Here is a 24514-nt window from a genome sequence, read left to right as displayed (position 1 = left end):
CGTAATGTAGTCGGCCCTCCTCTACTCGCTGCTCGGCCCAGGCTAGCTTGACCTTCTCCTCCTGGGAGATGTCTACTTTACCTTGCAACCGGCTTTTGATATTGAGGGCCGCTTTGTATTGTGCTTTGGCCTTCATCCCCTCCTTGGAACGCTTCGGCCCTTCCCTACGCAGGGAGCTGGTGCCTGGTTCCGGTGAGCGGAGAAGGCTCTCTTCCTCCGTCCTGCTCATAGAGAGCACGCTCTCCAGATCCGTGTCTGTGTCGACTACGGCATCTGTGCGGCTCAACTTGCAGGCTGCGGAGTGAGTTGTTTTTGTTGTTGTTGTTGTGGCAGTAGCTTTACAACTGACTTGGCCTGCTCCCGCCAAGTCTGAGGTGTGACCGCTGGCGACACGCAGAGAGGATTGCTCCTCCCCGTGCCCGCCGGTGGTAGCAGTCACGCTTCCCACCGACGTTTGGGTTGACATCCCAAGCCGTGCTTTCTCCTTCTTCGCCTCCATATTTGGCCCGAGGGTCCATACTGGTTAATATTTTTCGGGGGGACCACCCCCTAGCGTTTTAGGCCTGACCGCCAGGCACCTCTAGCCATGGCCCTGGTTCGGTTCCCCCGACTTTGAATCGGGAAGACGCCGGACCATAGCCTTAGCTAGACACTGCATTACCCGGACAGAGCAAGCGACAGTGCATTACCCTTGTCCCGGGTAATGCAGTGTCCATTGCCCAGCCGGCACCCTCGTGGAGGGTTCAGCTAGAGGATTTTCACCAGCTCGCCGCTAATATTACGCGACACGACAAAGAGTGCGTACGAGAGATACAGAAAATCAGTCTGATCGTGACGTCGGGGGCTGCGCGAACACTGCAAATTGATTTCTTGCTTTTGGCTACAAAAATGATCCGATCTGATCCAGATTCAGCCATCTGATAGATATGGTCGTTCTCTATGATTCTGCGCTAGCGTTAATAGTCTTTGAGATTTATGAATATCCCCAGATTTTCGTCCTTTGCGGGGGCGGAAGGGGGTGTGGCGAAATTTTGAAACAAACTCGTCTCGGTCCGATATATTAGGAGTGTGGATACCAAATTTGGTTGCTCTAGCTTTTGTAGTCTCTGAGATCTAGGCGCTAATGTTTTACTCTAAGCAAAGCCGCCTATGCTACGTGTGTGTTAGAGAGAGACAGGGCGAGAAAAAATGAAATTGTTTTCTTGATGCTGGCTATAATAATAACACGATCCAATTCAGATTTAGCAATCTAAAAGATATGGTCATTCTCTACGATTATGCGTTTTTGGTTTTCTCATATCTTTGAAATTGTGGATGCCACAGATTTTCGTTCTTTGTGGGGGCGGAAGTGGGCGGGGCGAAGTTTTGAAATATTTTTGTAGCAGTGACATATCACAGAAGTCTGGATCCAAAACATCGTTGCTCTAGCTCTTATAGTCTTTGAGCACTAGGCGATCAAGGGGACGGACAGACGGACGGACGGACAGACAGACATGGCTGAATCGACTCGGCTATTGATGCTGATCAAGAATATATATACTTTATGGGGTCGGAAACGATTCCTTCTGGACTTTACACACATCCATTTTCACCACAAATCTAATATACCCCAATACTCATTTTGAGTATCGGGTATAAAAACTGTTTTCCACTATAATTAGTTAGCTTTTGAATTGCTAGAAATCCCACACAGAGATCTGATGGAAATTAGCTTGGAATGGGAAAAGTGACATCGCCAATTGTTCGATGCTGTTGTAAGTGAAGCCAATTACCTAAACGGGTGTCCGCCCGTTTTCAGCGCTAGATTTACAACTCAATTTGGATGGATATCTCGCATGATCTGCGAACATAAACAACGGGCAAAGGTAAACGATGTTGACGGCTGTTCCCTTCATTAACATTCGGCGGCCATCACCGCCATTCCATAAAACGCCTGATCCACAGCCGGACAGTTAGCAGTTTGCAACCAAGAGTCGAGGATAAAGCATAGTCAAGATGAAGTGGTTAAGATTGTTCCTTGTGTTTGGCGTCTTGGCTTTGATTGAGAGCCTGGGCACGCTGACTGCCGCGGAGCCAGTTCCAGCTCCCGAACCAAAGGGTCGTCCGCATACCACACGACGCCCGCGAAACGATAACGACAACGATCGACGCTAGCAACCCCATCAGGAGGAGCTTCGGAAGGATTCCCATTACCATACCAGGAGATGCACCGAAATACAGAAGATACAGAGAGCACATCAACTTTTAGTGAAGGTCAAATGTTTTGGAGTTGAGCAAATGCAATTTGTTGAGGTTCTGCTCGTGCAGCGGGCCGGACTTCCTCTACACAATAAAGAATGCAAATCGAAAAAAGACAGATCCATTTACAACAGAGTTTTGATCATTGGTTTATTCGATAGTTTCTTTGTCATAGTATTAGAGTTAAATTGGTCTGCTTATTAATACCGTTCTCTTTCTGGGATATTTCGATATCTGATAGCTTGGGCTGTGTAGCAGGCTGACATTACTTTCTTTGGTGGTGCGAGGGTATGGGGAGTGGAGTGCGTTTGCATTGTATTTGATTTAGTTTCTGTACGTTACTTGTATTTGATCATTATCATGCAATACTAAAGGATACTTATTCCTCAGTATCAGTTTTGTATTTTGCAGTTTATCAAATTTATTTCAATAGTTTCCATTTTCATTTCCTTAGCTACGATAGGTTCGGTTACAAAATAATTTCAATTTATCTAAATTGTAATTACATCCATCGCATGCAACAGATACGAGTCTGCTTCTGTGGCTGCTCATTTCCAGTCGCCAGAGCACTCCGCAAGGTGAAGGTGGGGTAGTGCTCCAGCGCAGAATTACATTTGTAGATCAATTTAAAGCTAGCTTTACAGTTACAATTACCATTAGATTAGAGTTATACACGAACAATTATAATTAAACTATCCAAGTTTATTTGGGTTGTTTAGTGGGGCGTGTTGGCGTGGATTCGCTTTCGGGAGGGATTGATCTTAGCCTACATTATCTCTTGTGAGTATATCATATCAAATCATATTTAGCATATACTCGTAGTTCGTAGTTCTAGCTGATTTGATCAAATGCTTACTCGTTTATTTGTATCTTGACATAGGTATATATGTATCTTTAATTGTTGATTCTTGTATGCTTGTATCTTTAAGGTGGGTCTGACACTTGACTGTAATACAATAGAATTCGCGTTTTTGGTTTTCTTTGGAATCTAAGCTCGAATCCAGAATGGAAAGGGACACTACATAAATTGGGGATGAACAGATAAGAAGGGACTATTAAGGGAATGGGAATACAGCTGAGTATCTTTGGTTGTTGCTGTCTAGCTAGCTCTGATTCGGCTCCCATTCTCATTCGGGCGACTCCGAGGAACCTGATATGCCGCCCAGACTACACGCCCCCACACTGCCCGCACTGGTCGATGCTCCGATGTCACTGATGCTTTTCACGCGTCGTCGACTCTGCTCGTAGAGTAGCTGTGCATCGACTCCGCTCCCATCCAGCACGCTGCCAGTGGGCGGCGCACTCACGCGGTGGCCCGGCGGCGGACCATGACTGTAGTTACTGCTGGTGCTACCTGCCAAGGGAATAGGCGGTGGAGGTGTGGTTGGAGGCGGCAGAAATTGATGATAGTGCTGCTGTTGCTGCTGATGATGATGCTGTTGCTGTTGCTGATGATGGAGCGAGCCTATGGTAGCGTATATTCCCCCGCCGCCCTCGCTGCTGGTGTACGAAGGCGTTGGGGAGGTGGAGTTGCCGAAGGAGCTGCGATCGCCGGCGCGATGGGGTTTAGTATTGAACCGAAAGGCTTTGGAAAGAGAGCTCTGCAAGAGAAGTAGCAAAGATTCGAATATTGTTACATAAAGGTGTGTGATCAGAGCTCACCTGAGATCCTTTCCATGCCGAAATCTGAGGGTAACCAGAAATGAAAGAGAGACAAATTTTGGGTTCGGATTAATAAGGTACAGTACGAATATATACTTCTCCCGTCTGGATATTCAAATGGATTGAAGAGAAAAAAATTACAGAATCATTTAGAAATGTCGTGAAACTTTTGTTGTTGCAGGATGTCTAAATTATGAATTGTTTTGTTCGAATTTACATATGTATGCTGAAATTGTATCCGATATTATTGAAGTGTATTTATTGTTGTATCTGTAGATTGTCTTGATGGTTATCTGACTTATTTGCAACAACATGAACATGCTTATATCATGGGAGTAATCGATAAGAGAGATATCCTTAACATAGGTCATACTTATCTGTCGTCGGATGTTAGCTGGGAATACGTACACGTATTTATGTACATACTATATGTAAGAAAACAATCATTGATATGGAGTATATACGTATTGTGGTGTGAAAGATCTGAGTGGCACATCTAGTGGGTGGAATATTATAGGAGACTAGTAGTAGTAGTAGTTAGACATAGAGAGACAACAAAAGCTTCACGTCAAGTCAGGCTTCAATACGGGAAAGATGTCAATATAATATCAGTTATGGCTAAGCTTATACTAGTAGAGTGACTTATGTGGAGGACTTACCCTGAGGCTGCCGCTCGAGCGGCGGTCTGTTGTGGCATAGTGCTGCAGTCCGCCGGGTCCAGTCAGGGGCACTACGCCTTGCCTTGCACTACTACTATGCCTTGACCCAGAGTCGCTCTACACAACAAACATGGCAATGTCGATATCCGATTTTTGCATAGGTTCGTACATATGCATGTATATGTGTGTGTGGGTGTTTGGATATGTGTGGGTGTTGATTGGATTTGTGCAATGTTTTCGTTATAGGCAGGCAGGCGGCACAATGGAGATAGTACACAGACAGCAGAGAACGGAACGCAGGAGAGTACGGGCGGGCGGGCGGGCAGGCACAGATACAGAGATACACAGATACAGTGAAGGCAGGCACACACACACACACGCATATAGAGAGAGAGAGGTGGTTGGTTGGTTGTAGTATGTAGTATGTAGTTGTTGTTGTTGTTGTTGTTGTCGTGTTATTGTGGTAGTAATTGTGTTATACAATCAAGCAGAGACATCAACAACAACAAGCCGTTGATTCGATTACAGTTTCCAAATGAAGGTTGGAAAGTTACGGAGGAAAAGCAGGAGATGGATAAAAATATAGGAAATAAGAAAAAAGAAACGGTACAAAGACAAGAATCGGTTAATCAATATTGAGAGATACATAGATGTATTTGTTTGTTGCTGTATTCGTATTTCGTTTATATTTTTCAGCAGAAATAACTACTTATAGCGCAAATAACAGGAAACAACAAACAATAGAGAAAGATCTATTGGTGAGAGAAAGAGCCCCCGAAAAGAAAGTCCAAATGGCAAAATGGCAAACAGAAATCAAGAGACACCAAACCAGACAAACCAAGACAGCAGCCAAGTTACGATGTTGAGTGTGTTTTTGTTTGTCTTTTAAAGCCTTACTTAGCCTTCCAATCGCACTTTGAGTGGAGTGGAGTATGTATTGTACGAGCAGTAGTATGTAGTACTTGTATTAAGATGACAACGATTTGACTAGTTCAAGCTACGTAAAACATTGATAACACATACATAAGATTGGTTTCGAGTTTGCTGTTTTGAGTATGTTGCCGTTTCCGTATGTGTGGGGGGGTTGGATTGGGTATGTGTGTGTGAGAGAGAGAGCTACTTAGTAAGCAATTTTTACTTACAATTGACATTGTATGTATGTACTTCGAAATAGCGCAACCGAAATGAAGACTTCTTAAATAAAATAAACTTATTTGAGACTCGGACTGCGGTCGCTGCGATCCAACCAAATAAACTATTCTCTGAGCTCTGATATTTTTTGCAGTACCGCAGTACAAACTCGCTAAAACGCACCAAAATGTGCAACACACCAGCACAGTTTGACAACTACAGTTTTAGCCACGAAATTCTTGTATGTGTATGTGTTTAATGTTTATGTGTATGTATGTGGTTTGGTCTCGAAAGTACAAATTTGTGCGTTGACCAACATCTTCGATGCTGTATCACAGAGGACAACAACTCTGTCCAGGCTAGTGGCGAAGGTGAAAGGATAGATCGTGTCGAAATGAGTGTGTCCTTAAATCCTTAATTACGCTGAACACTGAAGCAAAGCCTTAACCCTACCTACTATATGTGTAGTATGTTTTTCTATTACTTGTATCGTGGACATTAAATGCTTAGGTCGACTTAGCAAATAATCCTAAACAAATGCATCCATAAGCTCCTCCTCCGAGAGAGTACTGTAAGTGTTAATATCCAATATCGAATGTGCGCAAAGCGAAGCACTAACTAAACTATGAATACGATACTATACGGATACGGATACTAATATGTAGTACTAATCGGTGTGTGAATATATCTTCCATCTGTGAGTCTATCAACTATCTATACGTAATGACGATATGGTTAGCGCTGTGCTCCAATTATTGTTCTCTCCCTATAGCTATTATCATTATAACCACCATCATCAGCTTGGCTAAACAGTTCAATTTTGAAACCCATTTGATTTTGTATGTAATAATTTTGTATCATTCTGTTGTTTCGCAATTTGGCCAATTGACGGGAGCTTTCCATTTGAAACTCTTCCATTTGACAGTAAATTAAGTATCTGCATTGCGGATATAAGAAATGCATATACATACATATGTACATATATGTATATATGTACGTTGAACGACATATTGATGGGAAAAGAAAAGAGAGAGAAACATGACCACAGAAGGGCCGCCATTAGTGCGATTCGCTTATTGGGACATACAATATATTTTTTTCTTTGTTTTAAAAATTGGTTGTCTAAGACACGTTTACATGATCAACAAAGAAACAAAGATACAGACTATGGACTATAAGATAATTATGCACGAGATACAGATAGATATGACAGATATGAGAAATCGCATGAGATGTGGAAGACATCGATATTTCTTCAGAAGATGTGGAAGAACATGGACGTGGATGATTAGCACATAAGAAGCAGCTATAAACCGATTATCGAAGCATTTAACGGAATGCCAGAAGGAAATGAGTGAATGTGAGTGAATATGTTTGATAATGAGAATGATAATGATGATGACTCAGGCTCATCAAAGAAAACACAGATTTCTTGGTATGGCGCTTTACATATTACTGATATGGTATGATATGGTATGATATGATACGATATGATATGATAAGATATGTATGATAAGTAAAGTGCAAAAATGATTGCGTAACAAAACACACAAACTCACAGAACGAAATAAACCATAACAGAAACTGGAACTTTAGCTGGAAGGTTATGCAAACTCTCTTATATTAGAGTGAGCGGGGGTGGGGGTGGGGGTGGGGGTTGGTGTTGGTAATATAAAACGGCACAAAACAAAACTCAATCAAAGCAAAGAATACTCTAATCAAATTGCTGTAAGTATTACGCTACTACTTATGGATGGATCACTTTCACTTGTCAAGACAAAGGACCCACACGCACACATCGCACACACACACAAACACACACATTTTAAATAACTGAATGGGGGGCGGTCCGAACTCACCTTGCTGGCAAAATGAGGGCATCGAATTCCATGTTCAGATGTCGTCGTATTATGTTCTTGGATGGGGGAATGCCCAGAGCCGTGGCCATAGTATCGCCCGAGAAGGATGGCTCCAGCACGACGAGTCCGCCATGAACGCCGCTATCTGCCGGGGGATGGAGCCATAATTGGTTAAATGAATGGCATAACAATTGACAGGCAATCAATACACTCACCCTTCAGGTAATCGGCGTACTCGCCCAGGTCGATGGATCGAACCCAACGTATGAAGGGCTGATTTGTCCAAACAATGGGGTCCGTGTCCACCGTCTCGGATTGCACGCGCCTCATGGCCAGCGTCTGGCGGTCGTACTTCACGATGCGCAACACATGAATGCCTGACAAACAGGGGAAGGCAACAGATTAAAAGTGTGGTCAAGGTTCAGTCTGGTCTTATATTGCGTACCATGCACAATGCTGGCCTGATGGAACTTTCGGGTCACACCCAGAAACTTCTCCAGCTCCTTCTTGGACAGCGTGTCCAGCATGCGAGCATCGACGAGGGACTGCTGAAACGGCTCCGCGTACTGCGGCAATCCAATGTCCGGCAGCCATTCGGATGCCGCCCAGGTGTGGCCCAATTGGGTGATGAGTGGATACCGCACTAGTTCCGGTCGTCGCTGCTCCTCGATGGCCAGACGCAGCTTCTTGCGGTGCATGGGATGGGCCAGGCCAAGACCGGCCTCGATGTCGTTCAGCTCCAGCAAAACCTTCCCGCTCTTCACGTTCTCCGCACAGCGGCCACTATATTGGGGCATGCCCAGGGACACCTCCAACCAGGCCAGCACCTGGGTGGCCCGCCAGCGCTCCAGGGGCAACTGAGAAGCTGTGAGTATATGTATGTATATGGAATCATATTTAGCATATACTCGTAGTTCGTAGTTCTAGCTGATTTGATCAAATGCTTACTCGTTTATTTGTATCTTGACATAGGTATATATGTATCTTTAATTGTTGATTCTTGTATGCTTGTATCTTTAAGGTGGGTCGGACCCTTGACTGTAATACAATAGAATTCGCGTTTTTGGTTTTCTTTGGAATCTAAGCTCGAATCCAGAATGGAAAGGGACACTACATAAATTGGGGATGAACAGATAAGAAGGGACTATTAAGGGAATGGGAATACAGCTGAGTATCTTTGGTTGTTGTTGTCTAGCTAGCTCTGATTCGGCTCCCATTCTCATTCGGGCGACTCCGAGGAACCTGATATGCCGCCCAGACTACACGCCCCCACACTGCCCGCACTGGTCGATGCTCCGATGTCACTGATGCTTTTCACGCGTCGTCGACTCTGCTCGTAGAGTAGCTGTGCATCCACTCCGCTCCCATCCAGCACGCTGCCAGTGGGCGGCGCACTCACGCGGTGGCCCGGCGGCGGACCATGACTGTAGTTACTGCTGGTGCTACCTGCCAAGGGAATAGGCGGTGGAGGTGTGGTTGGAGGCGGCAGAAATTGATGATAGTGCTGCTGTTGCTGCTGATGATGATGCTGTTGCTGTTGCTGATGATGGAGCGAGCCTATGGTAGCGTATATTCCCCCGCCGCCCTCGCTGCTGCTGTACGAAGGCGTTGGGGAGGTGGAGTTGCCGAAGGAGCTGCGATCGCCGGCGCGATGGGGTTTAGTATTGAACCGAAAGGCTTTGGAAAGAGAGCTCTGCAAGAGAAGTAGCAAAGATTCGAATATTGTTACATAAAGGTGTGTGATCAGAGCTCACCTGAGATCCTTTCCATGCCGAAATCTGAGGGTAACCAGAAATGAAAGAGAGAAAAATTTTGGGTTCGGATTAATAAGGTACAGTACGAATATATACTTCTCCCGTCTGGATATTCAAATGGATTGAAGAGAAAAAAATTACAGAATCATTTAGAAATGTCGTGAAACTTTTGTTGTTGCAGGATGTCTAAATTATGAATTGTTTTGTTCGAATTTACATATGTATGCTGAAATTGTATCCGATATTATTGAAGTGTATTTATTGTTGTATCTGTAGATTGTCTTGATGGTTATCTGACTTATTTGCAACAACATGAACATGCTTATATCATGGGAGTAATCGATAAGAGAGATATCCTTAACATAGGTCATACTTATCTGTCGTCGGATGTTAGCTGGGACTACGTATTTACGTATTTATGTACATACTATATGTAAGAAAACAATCATTGATATGGAGTATATACGTATTGTGGTGTGAAAGATCTGAGTGGCACATCTAGTGGGTGGAATATTATAGGAGACTAGTAGTAGTAGTAGTTAGACACAGAGAGACAACAAAAGCTTCACGTCAAGTCAGGCTTCAATACGGGAAAGATGTCAATATAATATCAGTTATGGCTAAGCTTATACTAGTAGAGTGACTTATGTGGAGGACTTACCCTGAGGCTGCCGCTCGAGCGGCGGTCTGTTGTGGCATAGTGCTGCAGTCCGCCGGGTCCAGTCAGGGGCACTACGCCGCAACCTGAACGGATGCCTTGACCCAGAGTCGCTCTACACAACAAACATGGCAATGTCGATATCCGATTTTTGCATAGGTTCGTACATATGCATGTATATGTGTGTGTGGGTGTTTGGATATGTGTGGGTGTTGATTGGATTTGTGCAATGTTTTCGTTATAGGCAGGCAGGCGGCACAATGGAGATAGTACACAGACAGCAGAGAACGGAACGCAGGAGAGTACGGGCGGGCGGGCGGGCAGGCACAGATACAGAGATACACAGATACAGTGAAGGCAGGCACACACACACACACGCATATAGAGAGAGAGAGGTGGTTGGTTGGTTGTAGTATGTAGTATGTAGTTGTTGTTGTTGTTGTCGTGTTATTGTGGTAGTAATTGTGTTATACAATCAAGCAGAGACATCAACAACAACAAGCCGTTGATTCGATTACAGTTTCCAAATGAAGGTTGGAAAGTTACGGAGGAAAAGCAGGAGATGGATAAAAATATAGGAAATAAGAAAAAAGAAACGGTACAAAGACAAGAATCGGTTAATCAATATTGAGAGATACATAGATGTATTTGTTTGTTGCTGTATTCGTATTTCGTTTACATTTTTCAGCAGAAATAACTACTTATAGCGCAAATAACAGGAAACAACAAACAATAGAGAAAGATCTATTGGTGAGAGAAAGAGCCCCCGAAAAGAAAGTCAAAATGGCAAAATGGCAAACAGAAATCAAGAGACACCAAACCAGACAAACCAAGACAGCAGCCAAGTTACGATGTTGAGTGTGTTTTTGTTTGTCTTTTAAAGCCTTACTTAGCCTTCCAATCGCACTTTGAGTGGAGTGGAGTATGTATTGTACGAGCAGTAGTATGTAGTACTTGTATTAAGATGACAACGATTTGACTAGTTCAAGCTACGTAAAACATTGATAACACATACATAAGATTGGTTTCGAGTTTGCTGTTTTGAGTATGTTGCCGTTTCCGTATGTGTGTGGGTGTTGGATTGGGTATGTGTGTGTGAGAGAGAGAGCTACTTAGTAAGCAATTTTTACTTACAATTGACATTGTATGTATGTACTTCGAAATAGCGCAACTTCTTAAATAAAATTAACTTATTTGAGACTCGGACTGCGGTCGCTGCGATCCAACCAAATAAACTATTCTCTGAGCTCTGATATTTTTTGCAGTACCGCAGTACAAACTCGCTAAAACGCACCAAAATGTGCAACACACCAGCACAGTTTGACAACTACAGTTTTAGCCACGAAATTCTTGTATGTGTATGTGTTTAATGTTTATGTATATGTATGTGGTTTGGTCTCGAAAGTACAAATTTGTGCGTTGACCAACATCTTCGATGCTGTATCACAGAGGACAACAACTCTGTCCAGGCTAGTGGCGAAGGTGAAAGGATAGATCGTGTCGAAATGAGTGTGTCCTTAAATCCTTAATTACGCTGAACACTGAAGCAAAGCCTTAACCCTACCTACTATATGTGTAGTATGTTTTTCTATTACTTGTATCGTGGACATTAAATGCTTAGGTCGACTTGGCAAATAATCCTAAACAAATGCATCCATAAGCTCCTCCTCCGAGGGAGTACTGTAAGTGTTAATATCCAATATCGAATGTGCGCAAAGCGAAGCACTTACTAAACTATGAATACGATACGATACGGATACGGATACTAATATGTAGTACTAATCGGTGTGTGAATATATCTTCCATCTGTGAGTCTATCAACTATCTATACGTAATGACGATATGGTTAGCGCTGTGCTCCAATTATTGTTCTCTCTCTATAGCTATTATCATTATAACCACCATCATCAGCTTGGCTAAACAGTTCAATTTTGAAACCCATTTGATTTTGTATGTAATAATTTTGTATCATTCTGTTGTTTCGCAATTTGGCCAATTGACGGGAGCATTCCATTTGAAACTCTTCCATTTGACAGTAAATTAAGTATCTGCATTGCGGATATAAGAAATGCATATACATACATATGTACATATATGTATATATGTACGTTGAACGACATATTGATGGGAAAAGAAAAGAGAGAGAAACATGACCACAGAAGGGCCGCCATTAGTGCGATTCGCTTATTGGGACATACAATATATTTTTTTCTTTGTTTTAAAAATTGGTTGTCTAAGACACGTTTACATGATCAACAAAGAAACAAAGATACAGACTTTGGACTATAAGATAATTATGCACGAGATACAGATAGATATGACAGATATGAGAAATCGCATGAGATGTGGAAGACATCGATATTTCTTCAGAAGATGTGGAAGAACATGGACGTGGATGATTAGCACATAAGAAGCAGCTATAAACCGATTATCGAAGCATTTAACGGAATGCCAGAAGGAAATGAGTGAATGTGAGTGAATACGTTTGATAATGAGAATGATAATGATGATGACTCAGGCTCATCAAAGAAAACACAGATTTCTTGGTATGGCGCTTTACATATTACTGATATGGTATGATATGGTATGATATGGTATGATATGATACGATATGATATGATAAGATATGTATGATAAGTAAAGTGCAAAAATGATTGCGTAACAAAACACACAAACTCACAGAACGAAATAAACCATAACAGAAACTGGAACTTTAGCTGGAAGGTTATGCAAACTCTCTTATATTAGAGTGAGCGGGGGTGGGGGTGGGGGTGGGGGTTGGTGTTGGTAATATAAAACGGCACAAAACAAAACTCAATCAAAGCAGAGAATACTCTAATAAAATTGCTGTAAGTATTACGCTACTACTTATGGATGGATCACTTTCACTTGTCAAGACAAAGGACCCACACGCACACATCGCACACACACACAAACACACACATTTTAAATAACTGAATGGGGGGCGGTCCGAACTCACCTTGCTGGCAAAATGAGGGCATCGAATTCCGTGTTCAGATGTCGTCGTATTATGTTCTTGGATGGGGGAATGCCCAGAGCCGTGGCCATAGTATCGCCCGAGAAGGATGGCTCCAGCACGACGAGTCCGCCATGAACGCCGCTATCTGCCGGGGGATGGAGCCATAATTGGTTAAATGAATGGCATAACAATCGACAGGCAATCAATACACTCACCCTTCAGGTTATCGGCGTACTCGCCCAGGTCGATGGATCGAACCCAACGTATGAAGCGCTGATTTGTCCAAACAATGGGGTCCGTGTCCACCGTCTCGGATTGCACGCGCCTCATGGCCAGCGTCTGGCGGTCGTACTTCACGATGCGCAACACATGAATGCCTGACAAACAGGGGAATGCAACAGATTAAAAGTGGGGTCAAGGTTCAGTCTGGTCTTATATTGCGTACCATGCACAATGCTGGCCTGATGGAACTTTCGGGTCACGCCCAGAAACTTCTCCAGCTCCTTCTTGGACAGCGTGTCCAGCATGCGAGCATCGACGAGGGACTGCAGAAACGGCTCCGCGTACTGCGGCAATCCAATGTCCGGCAGCCATTCGGAGGCCACCCAGGTGTGGCCCAATTGGGTGATGAGTGGATACCGCACTAGTTCCGGTCGTCGCTGCTCCTCGATGGCCAGACGCAGCTTCTTGCGGTGCATGGGATGGGCCAGGCCAAGACCGGCCTCAAGCTCGATGTCGTTCAGCTCCAGCAAAACCTTCCCGCTCTTCACGTTCTCCGCACAGCGGCCACTATATTGGGGCATGCCCAGGGACACCTCCAACCAGGCCAGCACCTGGGTGGCCCGCCAGCGCTCCAGGGGCAACTGAGAAGCCTCGCGCAGCAGCCGTATCTTGTCGGCATAGCCCTCCTCAGAAAGCGGATTCCACGAGTAGTCGGTGTCTGAATGAGAATTTTTCGTAAATCATTAATATAGCCGCTCCCTCAATGCAGGACGACTGAACGACTCACACTCAGTCACTCCATCGGCGGACAGGGCCTTGTTCTTGTTGCGGGATCGAGCAAACACACGCGATATGCTGCCCCAGGTTCCCCCACGACCGTTGCGTGCTCCCAACGGTCCACTTTTTGTGGCACAGGCAAATTTCCGGGTTATGGCTTCAGCCCCTCCTGGGCCATCGGGGTCCACCGGCGAGCCCAGCTGCTCCACGGATCTGTTCGTGTTGGATAAATGCGATTCGATTAGTTTCTACTCGAAATGAGATTCTGGCCCGGAAACATGTACCTGGAGTAGGCAGCCGAGTTCAAGGGCGACAATGTGGGGCTTCGTTCTTTGGGCGTTCCAACTGAAAGCGAAACAAAAACACATATAAACTCAGACTTCACATATGGTATGACTCCCACTCACATTGATACATGTTCTGGCTGGAGACGAGAGAAATGCTGTCGGGATCCACGGTGATGCACGGTCCATTGTCGCAGGTGCCATCGCTGAAGTTCAACTCTCCGCCAGTGCTTTCCCGGTCGCTGCTGTTCCGCAGACCCGAGTCATTCGAGCACGAGTTTCGATCGCCTGCTGTTGCCCCCGATCCGCCGCTCAGGCTGCCACTGAATGCCGACAGGGAGTTGCCGCGGCCACTGTCGTCGGCTGTGCCGCGAAGGCCGTCCAGTACTCCACCCATGCCAGAGCCGGATGCCATCTGGCTGAGCATGCCAGAGGCCGCTGAGGGTGGAGTCAGTGGGGCAAACGAGTGGAGACTCTCCTGGTCGGAGAGGCAGCCTGTGAGCTGGCGACGCGCCTCCTGAAGCTGCTCCTGAAGTCGCTGCAGCTGCAGGTCACGAGCCGAGAGCTGCTGGGCCAGGGCTAGTGAGCGCTCGGCCTCATCCCGGGCCTGCTTCAGCAGCTGGAAGCGCTGCCGGTCTCGATCGCCCGAGATCTTGGCATTTGTAGTCTCCGACTCTCGCACCCGCTCCTGGAAGTTGCGGATAAAGTCGCGCAGCTCCTGCTCCTTCTCCTGCAGCGAGGCGCACAGCTGTTTCACCTGTCCCAGCAGATCGGATTTGTCAGTTCGCAGTTTCTTCCGCTCCAGCCGCATGGTCAGCAGCTGATTCTTCACCGTACGCAGCTCCGACTCCAGCCGTTCAATGCGATCCTGTGCGGCTGTTCCATTATTGCCACGAGCATCTGCCTCTGTGGGATCCACGCCGCCGACGGCCCCGTCTGTGGACAGCTCGAGCAGTCGACGCAAGCGAACCAGCTCCGCACTGAGACGATCGTTCTCCTCTCGCAGCTTCATGCCGGATTCTGTGAAATATTGCGTAAATATTTAAGCGGATATCCTGGTTGGTTTTGGCTTTCGTTTTTCTACAGCTACCAGAAGCTGCGGACAAGCGGTGTTCATATACGTAACAGGGATGCAAATCTATGCAAAACGAGCCAATGTCGAAGTGCTTTGCACCCCTGCTGATCGATATTCTACTCAAAGGCACTTTCGCTAGCTGAAGCCAGCCCACAACCAGTAACGTTCCCACGCCCGCTTATCAAACCACGCTCTCTTCTTGCCCAAAGAACTCGCGCGCAAGCAACAAACGCAAAAGGAAACCAAAGAAAACAAGCTAAGAACTACATTGGCATACCCAATCCTGTAAAGCTAAAGCAACTGGCCACAAAGTGGGCAGCACCAGCAGAACAGAGCCGTGCGCAAAAGTGTGGATGTATTGAATGGAAAGTTCTGCGAACAAACTAAAGTCCGTGTAATTATAACTTAAGCAGGCCAAGGCAACCAATCGACAGGCGGGTTGAATGGGGATCAAGTGCAACTACTTTCCCCACAGGGAACGGGACGGTGGGTGCAGGGGTGCAGTAAAAGGATTTAATGGATTTCGGCATGCGGGCTAATTGTGATGATGACGATGATGATGCTGCTGCTGCTTCAATTAAAAATACAGAGCGGAAATTGGGATGAAAGTGAAAAGAACCGAGCAGAACAGAGCAGAGAAAAGCTGAAAATTGATTGTGCAACTTACCTGAAGCTGGACCAGAGTCTGAGCCCCAGCCAGAGGCACCTCGGAGTCGGACCTTTGTCTCTTCGTTGCGATTGCCATCGCAGGACTCGAGCATGAGGAGGGCTGCCGAGGCAGCGGATGTCGGAGAATGCGGTGGCCCCAGTGTCAGGAAGCCAGATAATGATGGATTCATATTGGCGGATGCTGCGGCTGGAGATGGAGCTGAAGCTGGAGCTGCTCTTGCGGTTGCCATTGACTCCGGTTCCATTAATTTTACAATTGAGCAAACATCATTGGCATTCCGCTTGCCGACTGGATATTGCATTGTTCAGATACATATATGTAGATTTAGATGGAGATATTTCGATGGGTGGGATGATTCGGTAGGATGTGGGATGGGGCAACTTGATTCAGGTTGATCCAATACGTACAGTCCAAACAAAACAAAACAACAGAAACCGCAAACAACAACAACAACAAGAACAACGATAACAACAATACGAAGAACAAGAACAATAGCAAGAAATGATAGTGATGACGACGAGGATGAGATTGAGCATGAGCGTGAGGACACGCTGATTCAAATTGGGCAGGAGAACAGGACAGTTCGGGGGTGGTTGGGAAAGTGCAGGACACGAAATTAGATTGCAACAAACAATGGAAGAGAGAGACCTCAAATACCAAACCGGACAAATAGTAGTATGTAGTAGGATTGAAAAGTAAACAAACAACAATTAGAACTGCTGTGCGGGGCAAAATAAATAAATATCGATTTTCGGCACATTTATCTAGATGCAAACGAACACGGGCAAACGAGTAATTATACCCGATACTCAAAATGAGTATTGGGGTATATTAGATTTGTGGTAAAAGTGGATGTGTGTAACGTCCAGAAGGAATCGTTTCCGACCCCATAAAGTATATATATTCTTGATCAGCATCAATAGCCGAACCGATTGAGCCATGTCTGTCTGTCCGTCTGTCCGTCCGTCCGTCTGTCCGTCCCCTTCAGCGCCTAGTCCTCAAAGACTATAAGAGCTAGAGCAACGATGTCTTGGATCCAGACTTCTGTGATATGTCACTGCTACAAAAATATTTCAAAACTTCGCCCCGCCCACTTCCGCCTCCACAAAGGACGAAAATCTGTGGCATCCACAATTTTAAAGATATGAGAAAACCAAAAACGTAGAATTGTAGAGTGTCGGGTCAAGCAGCTTAAATATTTAAAATTATTGCCAGTGGTGCGGCCCAAAGGAAATGCATTTTGGTGTTGTCGTTTCCAATGCCCCCACTGCAAGGATCACTTGCTGCCGCATATGCGCATGCAGCGGAATTCTTTCGTCTCCTTATGTCGCAATCTCTCGGACTCGGCTTAACAACGTCCCCGAGCAGCTCTAACGCTCTCGGGCTATCATACGCTCTCGCTCGCGTCTAAGCTTGCTGCATAGGGCCCGGCAATTTGGCCCGTCAGCCCTTGCATGGGCAGTCTTGAGCTAATCGTCGCAGCTATTAGACTAACATCCTCGCATCAATCGTTCGCCCCAATCATCCCCATATGTACATACGCGATAAGTTGGTTTACATATGCAAATAAATTGTGAATTATATACCGCCTCTCGACTTTCATAAACTTCAAATTGCAACAGTTCTTAAAAACGCTTAATAGCTTAACATTTGGTGACCCCGACGTGATTGTGCAATAAATAATCCATCAGTGCAATCACAAACTAATATAGCATTCAAAGATCTTAACTAATTGCCATCTCAACCAGTGTCATCGACCACATAAGTTATCCATACATATATACACCGGACTCCCCTGCATATTCGGTAGTGCACGGAGCTGTTGGCTTGCGCTTCTCTTTTCGGTCATCTTCCCGCAAGAAACGTTTCTTACACCGGTCACCTTTGTATATAGAGTTCGTACATAGCTGTTCGATTGCTGGGCTCGGTTCTTGTCGTCTATTGCTCGTGTTACTCTTTGCGATCATCTTCCCGCTAGAGACGTTGGTCTTTCTGCTAACGCTGCCGCTACCATGGAAATTAATGCTGCTAACGAAATTCCAATGACCAGTGAGCAAAACAGGGTGTCTTTTTATACCCGATACTCAAAATGAGTATTGGGGTATATTAGATTTGTGGTGAAAATGGATGTGTGTAACGTCCAGAAGGAATCGTTTCCGACCCCATAAAGTATATATATTCTTGATCAGCATCAATAGCCGAGTCGATTGAGCCCTGTCTGTCTGTCCGTCTGTCCGTCCGTCCGTCCGTCCGTCTGTCCGTCTGTCCGTCCCTATTAGCGCCTAGTGCTCAAAGACTATAAGAGCTAGAGCAACGATGTTTTGGATCCAGACTTCTGTGATATGTCACTGCTACAAAAATATTTCAAAACTTCGCCCCGCCCACTTCCGCCCCCACAAAAAACGAAAATCTGTGGCATCCACAATTTTAAAGATATGAGAAAACCAAAAACGCAGAATCGTAGAGAATGACCATATCTTTTAGACTGCAGAATCTGAATTTGATCGTGTTATTATTATAGCCAGCATCAAGAAAACAATTTCAGTTTTCCTCGCCCTGTCTCTCTCTAACACACACGTGGAATAGGTGGCTTTGCTTAGAGTAAAACATTAGCGCCTAGATCTCAGAGACTATAAAAGCTAGAGCAACCAAACTTGGTATCCACACTCCTAACATATCGGACCGAGACGAGTTTGTTTCAAAATTGCGCCACAACCCCTTCCGCCCCCGCAAAGGACGAAAATCTGGGGATATTCACAAATCTCAGAGACTATTAACGCTAGAGTAACCAAATTTGGTATCCGCACTCCTGTTAGATCTCGCTAAAAAATGTATATCTCAAATTTTCGCCCCACCCCCTTCCGCCCCCCCAAAGGACGAAAATTTGTGGCATCCACAACAATTCAATGTGCACTGGCTACGCAGCGCCCGACGTCACGCTCAGACTGATTTTCTGTCTCTCTCGCACGCACTCTTTGTCGTGTCGTTCAATATTAGCGGCGTCTGCCGGAGGAGAGCCATACTGACTTAGTATCGGGTATAACTGTTGAGTTGCGGTGTCCGCTGCAACTCACAACGTTCCCCCTCGTTTGAAGCTTAAGTCAACGGAATTATGCGAGAAAATGAAAAGGTTAGCTACCGCTTGGCAGAATGAGTCGTCAGACTGTGACTACTACATGCTCGTGGTAAAGCAAGAGCAAGTCGAGAAGTTGATCAGCAATTTTGAGATGTTTCACGGCCAGCTTGAGGAATTGGATCGAAGCGAAATTCACAGTGGTTTGTGTGACATTTTTGAGTCACTTGCAAGCTCGCTGAAGGAGGCGATTATGAGGGAAATGGCTAAGAGTAGCGGCCGCATGCCGTTTCATTCTACCTTGGCTGGAGGAAATACTACGGTTGAGTTTGCCGGCTCGCAATTTCTACCTCACCGTAGACAAGTACCATCCCTGCCTCCTATACAATTGCCGACGTTTAGCGGCGGGTATTCGAACTGGACGGACTTTTATTCAATGTTTGCCACCATCATCGACAGCCATCCGGACTTAACAAACATAGAAAAGCTCCAGCTTTTGCGTTCCTGTCTGCGGGATTCGGCGACTTTGAGACTGTTCGGTCGCTGGAAATCTCAGATGGCAATTATGCTGTGGCATTAGATTTGTTGGAAAACAGATTCAATAATCGGCGATTGGTCTTTCAGGCACACATCAATGAGATCTTGGCGCTCCAGGCTGTGGAACCTGGGTCAGTGCTTTGGGAGCTTTCAGACAAGTTCAATTCACATATGCGCGCGCTCCAGGGTTTGGGCACCACTGAGCAGATCGCAGGATGCATAGTCGTGCAGGAAATTCTCCGAAAACTGGATCCAGCGAGCCAAGAGAAATGGGAGGAACGATTTAACGACCCCGCATTCGCAAACTTAATTCCGTCGTGGGAATCTATGGCCTCGTTCTTGGAGCAGCGATGCAGATCATTGGAGACGATAGACTTTTCTATGGCAAGCTATGCGTTGAGCAATCAGGTGGGCAGAAGTAGAAAGCATAATAATTCTAGGACCACATTGGTTACAACGAACCAAGCCGTAGCACGCTGCGCGCTGTGCAGCGATGGTGCTCACGAGGTCCAGCACTGCCAGAAGTTTAAAGCGCTGTCCCCCACAAATCGCCATAAAGAAGCCAAGCGGCTTTCGTTGTGTATAAATTGTCTCAAAACAGGGCATCGATTACTTCAGTGCACCTCGAGCAACTGTCGTACCTGCGGGGGTAGACACCATACCCTCCTTCATTTTGGTAGCCCTGAAGATACCGCAGTCCAAGGGAAATCAGCGCCGTATACTCCATCTCAGTCTGCACTGTCTGAGTCTACGCCGTCTGACCATACCACTACGCCCTCTACTTCAGCGGCTACCTCGTCTGCCCTTATTGCCCAAGATCTCAGGAATGGTGTTGTTTTACTTGTTTACTTGCCACGGCCACGGTCGTAGTCAAAAATCGTTCCGGAGTTTTAGTTCCCTGCCGAGCGTTGCTGGATTCCGGCTCCCAGTTGCATCTAATAACTTCTCGTTTCGCGAATCAGCTTCAGCTTCGAAAAATGAAATCATCGACTGCAATCTCGGGAATAGGCGACTCTAGCTTCGTCACGGATGGATTTTCGGTCAACGTTAGCCTGCACTCGCGCTCATCGGATTACTCAACTCTCATCACTGCCATTGTAGCCTCTAGCACCAGTTTTGGTCAGATTCGTCGACTTGAATTTCCTCGGCTTGTGCTCCTTCCAGACTCTACGCTGGAAATTCACGGATTTTGCGATGCCAGCATCGAGGCTTATGGTGCATGCATTTATGTCGTGTCCAAGGGTCAGCATTTCAGCAGTCACTTACTTTGTGCCAAATCTCGTGTGGCTCCTTTGAAGACACTTACAGTACCAAAGTTGGAGCTTTGTGGAGCGGAGTTGCTGGCTAGGCTCATATCTGAGATAGCTGGAATGAATGTATTCAAGGGAAGGTGTTATTGTTGGTGTGATTCTGCGATTCCAAGTATGCGAATTCATTTGCTTCTTTGCAACGCGTTTTCGGATACATTCACTAGTTTTGCAACCGAATTCGGCGCCCCGGACTCACTGTCTCAGACATTGAACATGGAACCCAGGTATTGCTACGACTAGTCCAGCGTACTCAGCTATGGGAGGACATGAAGTCACTGCGGGCAAGGGGAGCAGTCTCCTCATCGAGCTCAATCACATCGTTATCGCCATTCATGGATCAGTTTGGACTTCTCAGGGTAGATGGTCGACTGAAAAACTCTTCGTTGGATTTTGATGGCCGTCATCCCATCATCTTGCCCAGCAGCCATCCACTGACTCTTGCAATAATCTCCCATTTTCATGAGCGGAATCTGCACGCTGGTCCTCGAGCTTTGCTTGGACTAATTCGATCCCAATATTGGCCTATTAGGGGGAGGAAGACGTTAAACAAGGCAGTAAACAAGTGCGTAAGATGCTTTCGACTGAAGCCCAGGGTATTGGAGCATATTATGGCGGATCTTCCAAAGGAGCGGCTCGATGATTCTCATGCTTTTGAGATCACAGACGTGGACTTCTGTGGGCCGTTTTTCTACAAACCGGAGGCTCGCAACAAGGCTCCAATCAAGTGCTACGTCTGCGTCTTCATTTGTTTCGCTACCAAGGCTGTTCATCTGGAGCTTATAAAGGACTTATCCACAGTTGCTTTTCTACATGGACTAAAGCGCTTCATATGTACCAGACGGCAGCCGCGGCAAATTTGATCAGACAACGCAACCAATTTTGTCGGCGCTAAGAATGAGCTGATGGAATTAAAGCGCCTGGTCCTCAGCGATGACCATCAGAAGGCGCTGCTGGATTTTTGCTTGGTCGAGGCTATAGACTGGCATTTTGGTGGTCTATGGGAGGCTGCAGTGAAGACGGCCAAGTACCACTTCTACCGTGCGATAGGCAACTCGGTTCTTGGATTTGACGAGCTGCGGACGCTGTTGTGCCACATCACGGCAGGGATTAATTCAAGACCTTTAGTTTCAATTTCAGAGAGCCCTGCCGATATAGATGTTCTAACTCCAGCGCATTTCTTGAATGGTGGCCCTCCTGCTTCGTTTGCTGAGCCTGACGTCACGCAGCTAAACTTCGATCGCCTGGACGGCTGGCAGCGCGTTTCGTACCTGCAGCAGCTCTTTTGGTTCCGGTGGAAGGAGGAGTACATAACGTCACTGCAGCAGCGCTCAAAGTGGCGCACTGCGAAGCCTAGTTTAGCAGTCGCAGATTTGGTTCTTGTCAAGGATGAGAATCTTCCTACCATGAAGTGGCCACTGGCGAGAGTGGTCGAGCTTTTGCCTGGACGAGATGGCGTTGCCCGAGTTGCTGTGCTGAAGACGTCATCTGGAATCACCAAGCGCGCCGTCAACAAGCTGTGCCTGCTGCCCCGTAAAGATGCTGTTGAAAGTCAGGCTTCCAACGGAGGGAGTATGTCGGGTCAAGCAGCTTAAATATTTTAAATTATTGCCAGTGGTGCGGCCCAAAGGAAATGCATTTTGGTGATGTCGTTTCCAATGTCGCCCCCACTGCAAAGATCATTTGCTACCGCATATGCGCATGCAGCGGAATTCTTTCGTCTCCTTATGTCGCAATCTCTCGGACTCGGCTTAACAGCGTCCCCGAGCAGCTCTAACGCTCTCGGGCTATCATACGCTCTCGCTCGCGTCTAAGCTTGCTGCATAGGGCCCGGCAATTTGGCCCGTCAGCCCTTGCATGGGCAGTCTTGAGCTAATCGTCGCAGCTATTAGACTAACATCCTCGCATCAATCGTTCGCCCCAATCATCCCCATAGGTACATACGCGATAAGTTGGTTTACATATGCAAATAAATTGCCAAATAAACAGCCTCTCGACTTTCATTACCTTCAAATTGCAACAGTTGTTAAAAACGCTTAATAGCTTAACATAGAGAATGACCATATCTTTAAGACTGCGGAATCTGAATTGGATCGTATTATTATTATAGCTAGCATCAAGAAAACAATTTCATTTTTTCTCGCCCTGTCTCTCTCTAACACACACGTAGCATAGGCGGCTTTGCTTAGAGTAAAACATTAGCGCCTAGATCTCAGAGACTATAAAAGCTAGAACAACCAAATTTGGTATCCACACTCCTAATATATCAAACCGAGACGAGTTTGTTTTAAAATTTCGGCACACCCCCTTTCGCCCCCGCAAAGGACGAAAATCTGGGGATATTCAAAAATCTAAGAGACTATTAAGGCTAGAGTAAACAAATTTGGTATCCGCACTCCTGTTCGATCTTACTATAAAACGTGTATCTCAAAATTTCGCCCCACCCCCTTCCGCCCACACAAAGGACGAAAATCTGTTGCATCCACAATATTGCAGATTCGAGAAAACTAAAAACGCAGAATCTTAGATAATGACCGTATCTATCAGATTGCTGAATCTGGATCAGATCAGATCATTTTTATAGCCAATAGGAACAAATCAATTTGCAGTGGCTACGCAGCGCCCGACGTCACGCTCAGACTGATTTTCTGTCTCTCTCGCACGCACTCTTTGTCGTGTCGTTTAATATTAGCGGCGTCTGCCGGAGGAGAGCCATACTGACTTAGTATCGGGTATAACCGTAGATTTGCGGTGTCCGCAGCAACTCACAACGTTCCCCCTCGTTTCAATTATAATGTATTCATAACAATACATTTCCGGGATGAACAATTTGATTACCTATTCCCCATAGCACTCACACCCCAAGCAAAACTCACCCATGTGAATAACTGATGATGGGTCTAAATTGATTGCACACTCGCTCCTGCCACCGACCTGGCGATCCATTCATTCCCCCAACTCACGCACAAACATGTCAACAAATTAATGAGAATGTTTTCCTTTCGCCCATTTCTCCATGTTAAAATTAGTAAAAATATATATGGATTTATCTTTTGGCTAAGGACTGGAATGAACATTTAATAAGCTCTTAATGCGCGGCATTAAATCATTATTAAATGGCAAAAACGAGTGTATATTTAGTATACATGTTAATAATGAAATTGAATTGTTTGGATTGCAAAATAAACGTTAAACATTATTCTGCAATCCTCTAATTGAAGGACTCTGATTATCCCCCTATTAAAAATCCATTTATGTATAGTACATTCCACTGCCGCCTCTCTATCCACAGATGGGTAAATTCTCTGCTTAGTTTCGAATATTTAAGTTTTCAACTTAACTTGACCGCATCCACTCTAGGATCCACTCCACCTCCAACTTGTATACCTCCTGTGGGGTAAGGGTAAGCCTGACTATGCGCTTCGTTGGCTTTTGAACTCCGCAACTCAAAGTGCTGGCCAGAGAGAAAGAGAGAGCAGGGCAGGCCATTACCATCCATTTGTCCGATTTTTGAAGTGTTCATCACTTTGGCATTCTAATCTGATCCGATGCGTTGGGCTGGCCCTGGCCCTGGCCCCAATCTCAGTACAGCACGAAGCAAAAAAACTACACTTCACTTATGTACGAG

At 45.7% G+C, this 24514-nt stretch overlaps 4 protein-coding genes across 9 annotated transcripts in view; 1 reads left to right on the top strand and 3 right to left on the bottom strand.

The window, feature by feature from the left end:
* The first annotated feature begins 1694 nt into the window (after positions 1 to 1694).
* Positions 1695 to 2362, top strand: LOC108159060. Its single transcript, XM_017292001.2, has one exon. The coding sequence runs from the start codon at positions 1996 to 1998 to the stop codon at positions 2152 to 2154; it is 159 nt and encodes a 52-aa protein (XP_017147490.2). The 5' UTR covers positions 1695 to 1995; the 3' UTR covers positions 2155 to 2362.
* Positions 2363 to 3064: 702 nt separating this feature from the next.
* On the bottom strand, positions 3065 to 5780 carry LOC117192737 (forkhead box protein B2-like). Its single transcript, XM_033397482.1, has 4 exons — positions 5702 to 5780; positions 4560 to 4676; positions 3901 to 3924; positions 3065 to 3839 (listed from the first exon to the last, which is right to left on the bottom strand). The coding sequence occupies exons 1-4, from the start codon at positions 5708 to 5710 to the stop codon at positions 3366 to 3368; spliced, it is 624 nt and encodes a 207-aa protein (XP_033253373.1). The 5' UTR covers positions 5711 to 5780; the 3' UTR covers positions 3065 to 3365.
* Positions 5021 to 8594, bottom strand: LOC117192736 (kazrin-like). The gene is made up of 5 exons (XM_033397481.1): positions 8498 to 8594; positions 7995 to 8414; positions 7765 to 7926; positions 7550 to 7694; positions 5021 to 6627 (listed from the first exon to the last, which is right to left on the bottom strand). The coding sequence occupies exons 2-5, from the start codon at positions 8344 to 8346 to the stop codon at positions 6426 to 6428; spliced, it is 861 nt and encodes a 286-aa protein (XP_033253372.1). The 5' UTR covers positions 8347 to 8414; positions 8498 to 8594; the 3' UTR covers positions 5021 to 6425.
* LOC117192735 (kazrin-like) overlaps positions 8589 to 24514 on the bottom strand; it is a 74925-nt gene continuing 58999 nt past the window's right edge. For 2 of the 6 annotated variants that reach the window (XM_033397476.1, XM_033397475.1), the window contains exons 4-13: positions 15967 to 16257; positions 14348 to 15244; positions 14225 to 14285; positions 13951 to 14153; positions 13387 to 13881; positions 13157 to 13318; positions 12942 to 13086; positions 9965 to 10076; positions 9304 to 9327; positions 8589 to 9242 (exon numbers count right to left, since the gene is read on the bottom strand). In XM_033397476.1, the coding sequence (XP_033253367.1) occupies positions 8769 to 9242; positions 9304 to 9327; positions 9965 to 10076; positions 12942 to 13086; positions 13157 to 13318; positions 13387 to 13881; positions 13951 to 14153; positions 14225 to 14285; positions 14348 to 15244; positions 15967 to 16257 (2864 nt within the window). In that variant the 3' untranslated portion in view covers positions 8589 to 8768. Of the gene's footprint in view, positions 9243 to 9303; positions 9328 to 9964; positions 10077 to 10750; positions 12010 to 12941; positions 13087 to 13156; positions 13319 to 13386; positions 13882 to 13950; positions 14154 to 14224; positions 14286 to 14347; positions 15245 to 15966; positions 16258 to 24514 lie in introns of those variants that run through there. The other 4 variants (XM_033397478.1, XM_033397480.1, XR_004474432.1 and 1 more) reach the window with 4 other exon arrangements.

This window comes from Drosophila miranda, assembly GCF_003369915.1.
Source record: "Drosophila miranda strain MSH22 chromosome Y unlocalized genomic scaffold, D.miranda_PacBio2.1 Contig_Y2_pilon, whole genome shotgun sequence".
Lineage (NCBI taxonomy): Eukaryota > Metazoa > Arthropoda > Insecta > Diptera > Drosophilidae > Drosophila > Drosophila miranda.
This window is presented reverse-complemented; position numbering and strand designations above follow the sequence as displayed.

Bases quoted from the DNA above. Each gene is read 5' to 3' on its own strand.
- LOC108159060 (XM_017292001.2), top strand. From the start codon at position 1,996: ATGAAGTGGTTAAGATTGTTCCTTGTGTTTGGCGTCTTGGCTTTGATT.
- LOC117192737 (XM_033397482.1), bottom strand. The intron at 3,925-4,559 runs GTAAGTCCTCCA...GGTTACCCTCAG, and splicing joins GCTCGAGCGGCAGCCTCAGG to ATTTCGGCATGGAAAGGATC. The intron at 3,840-3,900 runs GTGAGCTCTGAT...CTTCTCTTGCAG, and splicing joins CGGCATGGAAAGGATCTCAG to AGCTCTCTTTCCAAAGCCTT.
- LOC117192736 (XM_033397481.1), bottom strand. From the start codon at position 8,346: ATGCCCCAATATAGTGGCCGCTGTGCGGAGAACGTGAAGAGCGGGAAG. The intron at 7,927-7,994 runs GTACGCAATATA...CCTGTTTGTCAG, and splicing joins TCAGGCCAGCATTGTGCATG to GCATTCATGTGTTGCGCATC. The intron at 7,695-7,764 runs GTGAGTGTATTG...ATCCCCCGGCAG, and splicing joins GTACGCCGATTACCTGAAGG to ATAGCGGCGTTCATGGCGGA.